The sequence below is a fragment of the Thalassophryne amazonica genome, chromosome 7, assembly GCF_902500255.1.
Source record: "Thalassophryne amazonica chromosome 7, fThaAma1.1, whole genome shotgun sequence".
Classification (NCBI taxonomy): domain Eukaryota; kingdom Metazoa; phylum Chordata; class Actinopteri; order Batrachoidiformes; family Batrachoididae; genus Thalassophryne; species Thalassophryne amazonica.
The window spans coordinates 92,595,437-92,609,369 of NC_047109.1; the positions used below are offsets into that span (position 1 = coordinate 92,595,437).

The following is a 13,933-nucleotide window of genomic DNA, read 5'->3' on the forward strand; positions in this document are numbered from 1 at the left end:
TAGAAACACACTCTAAAATTTTGCTGCCAAAATGTTCGTGACCAGCTCTGTAACTATGTATAAGCATAAACTGTAGCTAATGTGATTTTGGCCCGATCACATGCCACCGATCTCCTACCACAGAGGTTTGAGAAGAGAGAATAAGTCTCACACTGGCCCTGAGGCTCACGGGGGCCGGTGCTTATCCCCGGAGACCAGACACAGAAGTGGAGCCAAAATCATTCTAATTTAATTTGATACATCTCTTTCTGTACACCACGTATATTGGATTTAGTAATTATTTGTTAATTGGTTAAATACTTTATTATGAGAATAATCTGCACTTGCAGCTCTACTAAAACCTCATATCTCTGAAAGCCTGCGAGGCATCGATTTCAGGCATCGAGGCTCGCTCTCTGAAGACGTGTGAGTGATAAACGGAGGAATGAGCGGATGGTTGAAGGATTGTGGAAAGAAAGAGGTTGCTGTGGGTGGGGGTATCTACAGAGGAGCAGCTGGGGGGGTACACTCTAAAAAGGGCCTGGTCTGAGCCAAGATTTTCACAATGGAATAAAGGCTGAAAGGGGAGGTTAGAAGGCTTAAACTCTAGCAAAACAGCACTTTAAAAAGCTGCTAGACTGCAATTTGGGCACACACAAAAAAAAAAACAGAACAGGAGAAAAGATTGTAGTAGCGGGTGGGTGGGAGTGCAGCTGGGATGCAAGGTGAGGGGGGAAAAAGTGACAGCAGCAGAGTTGCATTAAGGGCAAAACAGGAGGCCGTCTGTAGAGAAGCATCGGTCCAAATCGAAGAAAAACACAGAGGCGCTTGCACGTGCACATGTTCGGTGACTGGCGCGAGTTGCTGGGTGGTATCACCGTTAGCCGCCTTCAAGCCATCAGACATGCTGTAGGAGTCTGGGTAATGAGCTTACCAGTCAGATCAAACACGAGATGGGTGCAAGGTCCCCTTTGGGACTCGCTTATGTGCTTCAGCTCAGGCGTCAGCACTAGTGTCTGGTTGCGTGCACACACAAAGCACACATACTCAAGACAAAAGAACCTGACGCTAAACAAAAGGATAATAATTCCATACACAGAGAAATGGAGCTTGCAGTTTTGAACCTGATTTAGTAGTCTTATCAAGACAAGGCACAGCGGATGGCATTTGAGGAAAGGAGTTGTTTATTCCAAGCTTGACAGTTGTCTTGTTTTGTACAATTGTGTTTTGTTTTGTTTGTTTGTTTTTTTGTTTGTTTGTTTTTGTCTGTCTGGTTTTCCTCCTGATTTTCTCATCTTCTGCTCTTTTTTTGAAAAGACAACAATTCAAAACAAAAACAGTAACATTTCAGTCTGCATCACTGTGGCAAATATGCGCCTACATCAAGCACTTTTTTTTCCCCATTTTGAATTATTACTTGCATGAAACAAATTGCCCAGTCAAGTTGAGAGCACTTATATTTATAGACCTCAGAAATGTGGTTGCTGCTCTCCTGCACTGGGTAGAAATGAGGACATGGGATAAAAATCAGGGCTAAAATAGGCTGCTGTTAAGTGTCTTTGTGAACCAGCAGAAAAACAACACTTATTGTTTGGACGAAGTGGGAAAAATGCAAATTGAAAAAAAAATTGAATCTTACATTTACATTAACTTTGATTCCACTGGAGACAGTATGAACGAAAGATATTTCACGCTGTGTGTGCTCAACTTCATTTAATTAACTTCCATTCCTGCATTTAAGGTCTGCAACACATTGCAAAAAGTTGGATGCTAAAGAATTTTCCACTTTGTAATGTGGCCATTCATTTTCACAACACTTTAAAGATGTTTTGCCATTGAGGAATACTAAGTGATGAAGCGTGTCAGATGTTATCTTATTCTTCCTGCAAACATGTCTTTCGGTGGGCAACAGTAGAGGTTTTTGTTGTCAAATTTTTCATTTCAAAATTCTCTACGTGGGACAAGTCAGGACTGTAGGCAGGCCAGTCCAGTATCCGTACCCTCTTCTTCACAGCCATGCTTTGTAATGTGTGCAGAATGTGGTTTAGCAGTGTCTTATTAAAAAATGTATGGACCTCTCTGGAAAAGATGTCATCATCACCTTCCCAAAAAGATCTGGAAAGATCTGGAATACTGGTTCATCTGAAAACAGTACACATTTCCACTGTGTGATGGGCCAACCCAGATGGCCTCTTGGCAAGGTTAACATAAGGCTTCTTTTTCGCACAGTAAAGTTTTAAGTGGCATTTGCACCTGTAATTCCTTAGCGTAATGCTTGACAAAGCTTTCCAAAAGAAATCCCTTGACCATCTATTAATGAATGATGTTCTTGGTGGAGTGTGGGATCAGTGGGTGGAATGCTTAGCTCAGGCTTGGGCCCTTATCCTGAATGTACTGAAATTCTTCTTGTATCCTTGATTCCTTTAATGATAGTATCCAATGTAGATTGAGAAATATGCAAATCAGTTCCAATCTTTCTTTGATTAGCATTGTAATTTTCTCATGCATTTGTTGACAAATTGGAGATCCTCTGCTAATCTTTGCCCTTTAAAAACCTAGCCTTTTGTAGGTACCGATTTGTACAAAATCATGATTACAAGCACCTGTTGACATCAAATGTTTGAAAGAACATCAGTATTTATTAATTAATTTCTTTACTCCCCTCATTATTTGGCCTTAAACTGCCGTCTTCCTGACTTTTTTGAGAATATGTTGAATGTCTGAAATGCAGGAAAGCCTGTTACGTTCACGCTGTCTACAATGAAAGAAAATGTAAAGCTAATTTGGCGTTACATATGTAACCTGATGTAACAAACTGCAATAACACTATGTAACAAATTTTTATTTTTGTTTTGTTCCTGGGTACACAGTGTGTTTTCCTAACCTGTTATGCCTTAAATAAATAGAAAATAGCTGTTATTCCACAGAAACTTTGCTTCTGTGATCAGGACAATGATATTTTGAAATATGTCTGTTTTCAAGAATATTCTCGATTCGCCTTCACTACTACTGAGTAGTCTTCTAGAATATTCTTTAACTGCTAGAACTGTCCAGAATTTTCTAGAAGTTTCCAGAATTATCTAGAAATTTCAAGAAACTTTTAGAACTTTCTAGAACGTTTAAAAAAATAAAATCAAAGTTTGTGCTGAATGTAGTCATTTTTCCATAGACTTTAGACATAAGCAGTTGAAATATAACACTTAGAAGCCAGGAACAAAAACTGTGTTACATAGTGTAATTAATCAGTTTATGAAAATAAAAACAATTGTGGGTGTTTCATTTGCTGTATTGACCCAAATATAAGACTGCCCTGGTTATAAGAGCACCCTTCCCACCACCACACCATCCCCTTTTCATTGTTCAGAAAAATTATTTCTGGAGATCATCTTCAGCTTTTAACAAGAAAATGGTTTTATTTGAAAATAATGCTCATAAAAAAAAAAAAACACAGAGAACAACAGCCAATCAGTCAATGAGCCACAACTGGAATTTTTCTATGCATGCTTTTTGCGCATCCAGGACTTTTTAAATGGGCAAATGTCCAAAGGCACCTCACAGATATCCATGAATGCTGGGTGCTTGGATTGTAACAAGTTATTGCATAATGTTCTTGAAGATTCTGGGAGAACTATGATGATAAATAATTGTCAGTGCATTATTTTATTTGGCAATGTTTTATCCTGGTTCTTGTGGTGATCTTCTTAAAGGTTTGTAGATTAGTGATTGTGATGCTAAAATGAAGAATCAAAATTTGGCAGCGTACAAGTGGGAGGTGATGGTCTCGTGGTTAAGCGTTGGGCTTCAGACCAGAAGATCCTTGGTTCAAACCCCAGCCTGACCGGAAAATCACTAAGGGGCCTTGGGCCATGTCCTTAATCACCGAGTTGCTCCCAGTGTGTAGCGCCTTGTAAGGTAGCACCTTGACATCGGTGTGTGAGTGCATCTGTGTGAATGGGTGAATGTGAGGTATAATTGTAAAGCACTTTGAGCATCTGATGCAGATGGAAAAGTGTTCATTTACCATTTACAAGTAAATTGTATCTGACAGATTGACTCTAACCTCATGTTTAGCTGCTCTGGGTGGCGTTACTTACTGATTTACAATTATGAAGGGACCCTGTATTTTTCCCATGTATTTTCTAGGGAAAATCTCATCTTATATTAAGGCAGGTACAGTAAATATTTCCAGTGTTTTATCAATCAAAAGCACTAAACAGGTTCCAGCTTCTCATATCTTCTTGATAATTAGAACATTCTGGGGGCTTTGTGTGTTGGCTGGATAAAACGAGCTATTTAAACATGTTTTTCCTTTAACAGTGACGCACTGAAATTGGCATATTTTTATTAATCTTATGACATTTTACAGACTAAATAATTACACACTGAAAAGTGAATAATTAATTGCAGCCTCTGCGAAGTCTCACACTGTTCTCTTTTAAGGACTTGACCTTTTGAATGCTGGGTTAAATAGGCTTTTATGTCATCTTACTCAAATGGCACAACAGATTATGATTGTGGAGACTGGATAGCGAATGTTCTGCACTCTGTGTGTTTAGATCAACATTTTGTCCAAAAGGTCATCTGTACTGCTATTATCTTTGGGGGTCTTTAGCGTTGTGGCACTTACTCACATGCACGAAGGCGCGCTCACACTCCATCTGCTTCACTCTCGATTTATCAAAGCAGATGTCCGGTGGTGGACGGATCACCGGTGACATCTGTCTGCATATCTCTTCCTGATCCTTCCTGATGTAAATGTACAGTTCAGATGGAAGAGGGCGGCCGGTGCCGGGATCGACACAAAACACTTTAACAGGTGATGACCCACTCGGAAAGGCGGTTTTGCACTTAATTCTGACCACGTGACAAGCAGCAAAGTCACTCTGCTAAATGTGCCCTCCAGTGCATGATGAATCCTGTCAAAATTCCACCATTAAGAATTAGTAAACCACACTCAGTAATTAATTTATATTATACGAGTATCCAACCTTTTTATTTTTTGCAAAAACCTGATGGATTTGAATCACGTGTGCTTGCATGAGCAAACCTTGAACCTTCGTGAGTCAGTCCGGCGATTTTTTTGCCGGACTGAGGAAAGCAGACGGCAGCCTGTACACGAAGAAGTCAGTGCATAGCATCAGGTATGGACTACTCCGTCATCATTTTAAGACTGTGAGAGATGATGTTTTTGCAAGGTGACTGAGAACAATTTTGGATTGTATTGGACTGCTACTTAAAGTCTGTGTTGGACTATTTGGAACCTTATGACCTCAAAGGACCAGTGACGCACACCAAAATGTAAGTCCTTTTCCTCTTGTTTATAAATTAATAAAATATCAAATGACAAGGATCTGTTTGAGGTTTCATATAAAACAAATAATGAATGAAAAAAAACATTCATTATTTGTATACTATAAATATTTACCTGTGAATAGTCCATCAATCGTGCTAAAGAGAATCACAACCAATGGTTTTCCTGATGAATTAATCTGTTGTCTTAGTTATAACTAACTAGCAGCAATCTTTGCCCAGAAAAATAACATAATATCCTGATTAAAACCTGTTTGGCTCAGTCTAAATACTGTTTGAACTAAATATTCTTTGGTGTAAACAGTACCAGTTTATCTCTGGAAAAATAGGAAAAAGATGAACAAGTCAAAATTCAGAATATTTTAATGATAAAGAATTAATGGAAAGGTTGATGATTACAGTATGTTTCTGTCAACTGACAAGTCAGTTATTTGAAAAAAAAAAATCATTTCTGCGCTATCTTGAAATTAATTCAAATGAGGACAATCTGGAAATACGGTCAAAATGCAGACGTTTCAATAAAACCCAAAAACTCAAATCTTCCAAGCATGTTTCAGTCACAGCCGATAGAGAGCCTCCACATTTCTAGTCTTGAGAAATGCTGAAAGCTGTGTGCGTTGTTGTGTGTTTGTGTACACACGCGTGTGTGTACTTGTGACAGCTTCTTCACACCCACAGCTCCTACCTCTTGTGACTACCTCTCCGGCTCATCTCTGTTATTTCATTGTCAGTTTTTTTTCTTCTGCCGCTCTCCTCATCACAAATGTATTCATGTAATTAAGCCGCTAATACACCATTTAAGAATTGTCTAATTCAGCAAGGAGGAATTAAAGGAATCTGGCATGAGTCATTAGCCAGTCGAGATGTTCTGTTGAGCGTTTTCAATAAGGGATCTGGAGAGCAATGAATCACTCTTAGGGTATGAAGGAAGGCATTCACTGCTCATACTACATACGTGTGTCTGCAGTGGCGGTACGTGACCATATACAACTGCATGTGGGTGTGATACTCAGAAACAAATCAAAGCATGTAATCCATCAAAGCAGGGAATTATAACCCATTGTAAACATTTAGATTCTCTGGACAAGATACCTAATTGCAATCGATGTCTGCACTGTTGTAAGAGGAATGTTCTCTAAAAGGGGAGGCGTATGAAAACACTCAATAGCTCATAAAGGCAGAATGTTGGGGACAGCAAGGCAGGCTGTAAAAACAGCTTTTCTAAAGGTATGACGGGAAAATGCCAGGCTTTGCTAAATGCGTAATAGCCTGAGCTAGACAACGTTTCACTTCTCGCCAATGCTCTGAAATTGGGCTCTTTTGATCCACAGTGCGTGACTTACACTCAGGCTACCCGTTTGCAACCAGAGCTTGAAAAGCTTTTCAAACACTTATAAGATGATGTACACATTACTGGTGCGCCCAAATGAAAGGTCTCTAATGTTTGTTTTTTCCATTTCTGTTCAACTATCTATCAAGATGTCTTCTGGCACAGTGCAGTAGACTGGATGTATGAAAGTGGAAGGTTTTCAGACAGTTGAGGTCATTAATGGTTAGAGCCATGAAGCCCTCGCATTCCTAAAAGCGGTGCTAGAGGTTTGGCGTGCGTCAGGGTGCACTCACAGGTGCCCCCCTGCCCCAACTCCTCACTGCCCCGCTGACCTGTGTTCTCACTGCACCACACATTCTGAGCCCGACAATGTTTATTTTAAGGGCCCCTGTCACACCTTGACAATTTAGACAGCGTATGCCAATGTATGAAAAATACGCTGGTTACATTGAATAAGTTAAAGGCCCACTGACATGAGCATGACTGATGCACGAACGTCATCGTGATGATCCCGCCCACTGTGTTCCCAGCTGGATGCCGTGCTTTGTTCCACCGACAGCCACGCGCTCTACGCTGGACACTGCGTATATAAAATAATTACTTTGTTTTCATCAGGCTGTGACGATGAATCACAGTGAAATGAACCGGAAGATTAAGACTTTATACTTACTCAGTGTGTGAATGGAAACAGCCCGCATGTGGATTTGTTTCTATGACAACAATAAACAGCTGACTAGTGACTAGTTTCTAATGTACAGCAATCATTTTTTTAATTTAACCTTTATTTAACCAGGTTAGTCCTATTGAGATTGAGATCTCTTTTGCAAGGGAGACCTGGACAATTATAGTAAATCCCTTCGGGGTCGCCACAGCAAATCCAAGGTGGATCTGCATGTTGAATTGGCACAGGTTTTTACACCGGATGCCCTTCCTGACGCAACTCCACATTACATGGAGAAATGTGTCAGGGGTGGGATTTGAACCCGAAGCCTTCTGAACTGAAACCAAGCGCATTAACCACTTGGCCACCACCCCTGCTGAGACTTGGACAATTATAAAGTTTCCAGTTCACCTAACCTGCATGCATGTCTTTAAATAAAAAGTACACACCCTTAGAAAGAACCAAGATTCTGTCCAACCTGCTATCACAGATGAGTTTCTGTTGCCTGTTGTGATAGATTTTCAGTGACATATCAACAGCAATAATTCTCTTCTTCCTGTTGCCTGAAAAAGGTACTGCTGAGACATCACAGCATCTTTCTGAAAAGTTCACGGATTTTCATCTTACAAGCAGTTGGACCAACACACAAAAAAGATGTCCACTCTGGAGGTGGCTGTATGCGGCTGCATACACTCTGATGTCATTTAGAGCAACTGAAAAAAAGATGCTGCCACCAAGAAAAAAAATACAAAAGAAAATCTAAATGGGCACATAGCCTAATTACTGAAACAAGACTGACTTTGTTGCTTATTTTCAGTAATTCTTCAGCCTTGACAGCTTCTTGCGTGCCTAGCATGATAAATTATGCAATACAGGATTTACAACTCAATTATGCTGCATGTGTGACGAGATTTTTATGGAGGCATTAAATGAGGAGGAAGTATTTTGTGGCTTTGCTCATTGTCCATGATTCACATTCATCAATAATGTGAGAAACAAGAACCAGGTATTAACCCAAATATTATTGAATGAACTGAGGACTGTGCTGTTGGAGTAGGAATAATCATAATATTAATTGTAATTGGTACAGTCAGGTAAGGCTCCCTCACACTTGCACGACTTTGATCCGCGCACTTGCACGCACTTCGTTGTGACAGTCCCACCCGCTGTGTTCCCAGCTGCTACGCATTGCGCGCTGGACGCTGCATATAGAAAATAATTATTTCATAGCGGATTAATCTTTTCTCTGCGTGTTGGCTGTTTAAAACGGCTCTAATCGCTTCCTGAATCACAGAGGACCGCTCCAGCCACAACTGTTCTCGCCCGCATTGAATGAGCTGGAGAAAGCATTTGGAGCTGTCTAAAAATGTAATTATTTGTCCTGTTTACATTGTCATGTCTTGGTAAAACAGTTGCATGTTCTTTCCTTCTTGTGTGCAGCTGTAAAAGTATGTTTATGATAGATTTAACATCTCGTTATAATCATTCACATGAGTTGCGACACAACCACTTGCTCTGTTCACCTCTTCTTTACTCGACTTGATGAGATGCACATACTGTTGGCTAGTAGATAGCGCAATGTTGCATGACATTTATGTGTGAAAGATTTTTTAACATTTCAAAATTTTCTTTGCGCAATTGCACGTGCTGGCGCCCCTCTCACGTTCAGTCTACACCCATTAACGATGAGTTTACTCTCCTGCATGACACAGTGTGTGCAAGTGCGTGCATCAAAGTTGTGCAAGTGTCAGGGTGCCTTAACCGACGTGAAGTCCGAGATCTATTCTCCAGCACAGTTAACGATCACACCACATGCATTCCACACCCGAGTCCTACTGAACTGTGCCCAAGACCACCTCTTCGCATTGGCCCAGGCTTAAGCATACGGTGCTTTCTCACGGTACAGAGCACTCGCAGTAGTCAAATGAACTGGACTTTGGAGGTTAAAAGTACTGGGGCATGATACAGATCACTGAATGTGAGTAGGCCTCTATTGTCCCATTGCATGACAGAGATGCAGGGAAGAGAGGGAGAGGAGCAAGGTCTAGTTGGGGGGCACAATGTTGGAGATACATGAAGGTGAAAGGATTTTAAGACAGTTGAGAACCCCAATGATTAGAGCTATGAAGAACTTGCATTCCTGAAGGCGGCACTGGAGGTTTGGCATTTTTAATTGTCCCGGTGGGTGACGGGGCAAGAGGATGTGAGGTAGAGGGGCATGGTTCAGTTGGAAGTGCACCCCCACCCCCGAGATAAAGTGGCTAATTGAGCAGGGGAATAAAGTGCTGCCAACAACCTCGGAAGCCCCCTTTCAAAAAAAAAAGAAAGAAAAACTAGAGAGAATGGAGTAAGAATGAAGGAGAAGTGACACAGAGAGACTAAAGGGGGAGAGAGGGTGAGAGAAAATCCGCACTACCCTCTGGGGGGAAAAGCTGCTATTGAAAAGCTATTAAACTTGCATTTAGCAGGATTGATTGGAAATGAAGAGGCCTATTAAAAGAGAGGGACAAGGGGACAATGGCCGTGTCTCTGGCCGCCGTATGTTGCCCTCCTTTCAACAGGTTTTTTCCACCAGGATTAGGGAGTGAGGGGGGCAACCCTGTCTGTTTAAGCACACCCACCAAGAAAAGCAGTTCGAGGGGCAGGCTTAAAAACGCTGAATGGAAACCTCTTTATCTTTCCATGTCCCCCCTTCCCTTCCATTCTCCACTCGACAACAAAGAAAGGAGAATGATGAAAGGATTTTTTTTAAGTCCCCCTCCCAACTCACTCACACACACACACACACACACACACACACACACCCACACCCTACTTAGATAACCAACCGACTGCCTCGCTCGCTCCTTCTCCTCCTACCTTCCCCTGCGGATTAGTTACCTCTGGAGCGTTGCCATCATTCTCTGCCAGTACGGTTTGTAATACTCAATCTTTAGCATAGCGGCACAAACAGTTGGAAGCGCGGATCCGTATTCCCGCTGTGTTTCTGCATGCATGTGAAGGCAGGCCAGCCAATCCGGCAAGAGTACGTTCAATACTTAAACACGGCAGCGGAACAGGCGGCAGGTGTCTCCGCTGACTTTCAGCAGGCTCAAACGAATGGCTCCCCTGGGTACTTTAATGGAGTTTTGATTGTTTAACATCCATTTTTACAAAAAAAAAAAAGAAAAAAAAAAGAAAAGAAAAAGCACACTGAAAAAGTGGCAGATTTTTCTCCCCAGAAGTGTGTTTGCTTCATGTCAGTGAGCATATAACCATATGGTCTTAGGAAAGAGTTAAATAACTTATGAAGCAGCTTGACTATTCCTCTTAGACGGCATATTTACGAGGGAAGGAAACAGCGTTTTCTAACATGCCAGGCTTGCTTATTTTCTCACAGACTGAGGAGTTCATGGAGCTCTGAGCTCTATACGTACTTTTCCACCATGCCCTATAATACAGTTTTACATCTTTAAATGCCGTGTTTGTAACAGCATTCTAACTCCTTGTATAACATATCACCTTTTTATTCCTTTTAGTGTGCAAGCAGTGGCGGTCTGTGTGACCACCAGACTTACATAGGCTGTGGAAATGAAAGATAAATAGAGATATTCTCATGTCAAGCTTTGCTTAACCTCATAACTACACACATTCTGACAGATATCAAGAGAAAGAACACGTCTGATCCAGGCTGAGAGCCAGGATTTCAGTGACTTCCTAGACTCGGCCATCAGACCTATTTTCAATTTTTCAATTTATTTTCATCTATATAGCGCCAAATCACAACAGAGTTGCCTCAAAGTGCTTCACACAAGTAAGGTCTAACCTTACTAACCCCCAGAGCAACAGTGGTAAGGAAAAACTCCCTCTGAGGAAGAAACCTCAAGCAGACCAGACTCAAAGGGGTGACCCTCTGCTTGGGCCATAGACCTGTATCTTTACGAGATATATACACACACACACACACACACACACACACACACACACACACACACACACACACACACACACACACACACACACACACACACACACACACACACACACACACACACACACACAGCCATCCTTTTAGAAAATTGTTGATTTATGCATGTAGTGGTATTTGAATAATTGTCTAGCTATGTTTCTTGTCTGTGTCTGTCACAATTGCCCTTGGTCTCACTGACATGTCAGGATCAATGAGGAAATAAAAATGCAGCCTTGAGCAAAGCACTTATGCACTCGCAACCTTAGCACTGGCCCTGAAGTATGAACAGTGCCCACAATCTGCTTTGGTGAGAAAACCATTAGAACACGGCAGGAGGATGATGATACACACTCTCCACTAACATGCCTCTAACAACCTCGTTTGTCTTCGTAGTACCTCGTACATAAACTGCCCCACGCTGTTTTTGCTCAATTTTGAACTTCTCAAAATTAGCGCCACATTCAGAGATGAGCCTCGTTAGCCAAATATTCTGCCTTTAAGAACCACTATTCTCCCACATTTGGTGAATAACGACTCGCACCAAAAAAACATGCTACGTGGCTCATTATTCATCGTTCATTATTCGGTGGTACGAGGGCTTTAGTTAATGCAGCCGTATAAACACATTGTAACTCTGTCCTTGTCTTTTTGCAGCCACCCAAGCCGCCTACTTCTCCCAGCAGCCCCAGGACCAGGTCGTAGTATCCGGTCAATCGGTGACTCTACCCTGTGTCATTGTGGGTTACCGGGGAATGGTGCAGTGGACCAAAGATGGCCTGGCTTTGGGAGGAGAGAGAGACCTCCCAGGTAGTACCACTGACATTTCTGCTTTCCTGTTCCGTACATTGTACTCTTCCTCGCTCCTTCCGTCTGTCTGGCTGGCTGCAATCAATGCAGAGTCTCATTAGAAACTAGGTCCCTCTCTGTCAACCAACGGGGTTTTACACAAATGAATGGTGAGAGAACAATGTACTGCAGACAGCTCAGCTTCTGCTCAACACACTGAACTTTAATTTGTTGTTTAGCATTTTAAGGGTCTTGTCGGAAAGTAGATAATCAATCGGCTTTTGTCACACTCTGACATTTAAATTCGTGGCAGACTAGCGAGTAGGTACATCCTCTTCACCTCAGCCACCTCGTCTTTTTTGTGTCCGAGTTTAAAGGACAGAGTCCACATGCAGCATCCGCCTCACGTTGCGTATCCAGTCTCAAGCTGCTCTGCTAACGCAGCGGCTCAATGCCCAGTCAAGCGTGGTTGCTGCTCGCTTTCATTTGTATCTTGCCTCATCCCGTTTCTCTCGTCTCTGCTCAAGGCACAAATCTGCCCATTTTCTGCTTCTTTCATTCCGTTTTTGTTGGTTTGTTTGTCTCTGATTCTATTCTCTGTGCTGGCTCCATGCAGGCTGGACACGCTATTCTTTAATGGGCGACCCGCTATCAGGCGAGCACAGCTTGCTGATCGATTCTGCAGAGCTGGCGGATGACGCTGTGTACGAGTGTCAGGCAACACAGGCGGCACTGCGCTCCCACCGTGCCAAGCTCACTGTACTAGGTAAGATACATAACTCACTCATGATCCTCGCAGCCAAGGCCTGTTGACTAGCAGCACTCAGGAGCAATTAGGGAACGCCGTCATCAGACCAAAGTACATACAATCAATCAATCAATCAATCAATTTTTTTTATATAGCGCCAAATCACAACAAACAGTTGCCCCAAGGCGCTTTATATTGTAAGGCAAGGCCATACAATAATTATGTAAAACCCCAACGGTCAAAACGACCCCCTGTGAGCAAGCACTTGGCTACAGTGGGAAGGAAAAACTCCCTTTTAACAGGAAGAAACCTCCAGCAGAACCAGGCTCAGGGAGGGGCAGTCTTCTGCTGGGACTGGTTGGGGCTGAGGGAGAGAACCAGGAAAAAGACATGCCGTGGAGGGGAGCAGAGATCGATCACTAATGATTAAATGCAGAGTGGTGCATACAGAGCAAAAAGAGAAAGAAACAGTGCATCATGGGAACCCCCCAGCAGTCTACGTCTATAGCAGCATAACTAAGGGATGGTTCAGGGTCACCTGATCCAGCCCTAACTATAAGCTTTAGCAAAAAGGAAAGTTTTAAGCCTAATCTTAAAAGTAGAGAGGGTGTCTGTCTCCCTGATCTGAATTGGGAGCTGGTTCCACAGGAGAGGAGCCTGAAAGCTGAAGGCTCTGCCTCCCATTCTACTCTTACAAACCCTAGGAACTACAAGTAAGCCTGCAGTCTGAGAGCGAAGCGCTCTATTGGGGCGATATGGTACTACGAGGCCCCAAAGATAAGATGGGACCTGATTATTCAAAACCTTATAAGTAAGAAGAAGAATTTTAAATTCTATTCTAGAATTAACAGGAAGCCAATGAAGAGAGGCCAATATGGGTGAGATATGCTCTCTCCTTCTAGTCCCCGTCAGTACTCTAGCTGCAGCATTTTGAATTAACTGAAGGCTTTTTAGGGAACTTTTAGGACAACCTGATAATAATGAATTACAATAGTCCAGCCTAGAGGAAATAAATGCATGAATTAGTTTTTCAGCATCACTCTGAGACAAGACCTTTCTGATTTTAGAGATATTGCGTAAATGCAAAAAAGCAGTCCTACATATTTGTTTAATATGCGCTTTGAATGACATATCCTGATCAAAAATGACTCCAAGATTTCTCACAGTATT

General features: G+C 42.1%; 1 protein-coding gene across 4 annotated transcripts in view; it reads left to right on the plus strand.

Moving 5' to 3' along the window:
* Positions 1-13,933, plus strand: part of kirrel3l (kirre like nephrin family adhesion molecule 3, like) — a 122,344-nt gene that overhangs the window by 73,377 nt on the left and 35,034 nt on the right. For all 4 annotated transcript variants that reach the window (XM_034175071.1, XM_034175073.1, XM_034175072.1 and 1 more), the window contains exons 2-3: positions 11,884-12,036; positions 12,632-12,781. In XM_034175071.1, coding sequence (XP_034030962.1) covers positions 11,884-12,036; positions 12,632-12,781 — 303 coding nt within the window. The remainder of the gene's footprint in view (positions 1-11,883; positions 12,037-12,631; positions 12,782-13,933) is intronic.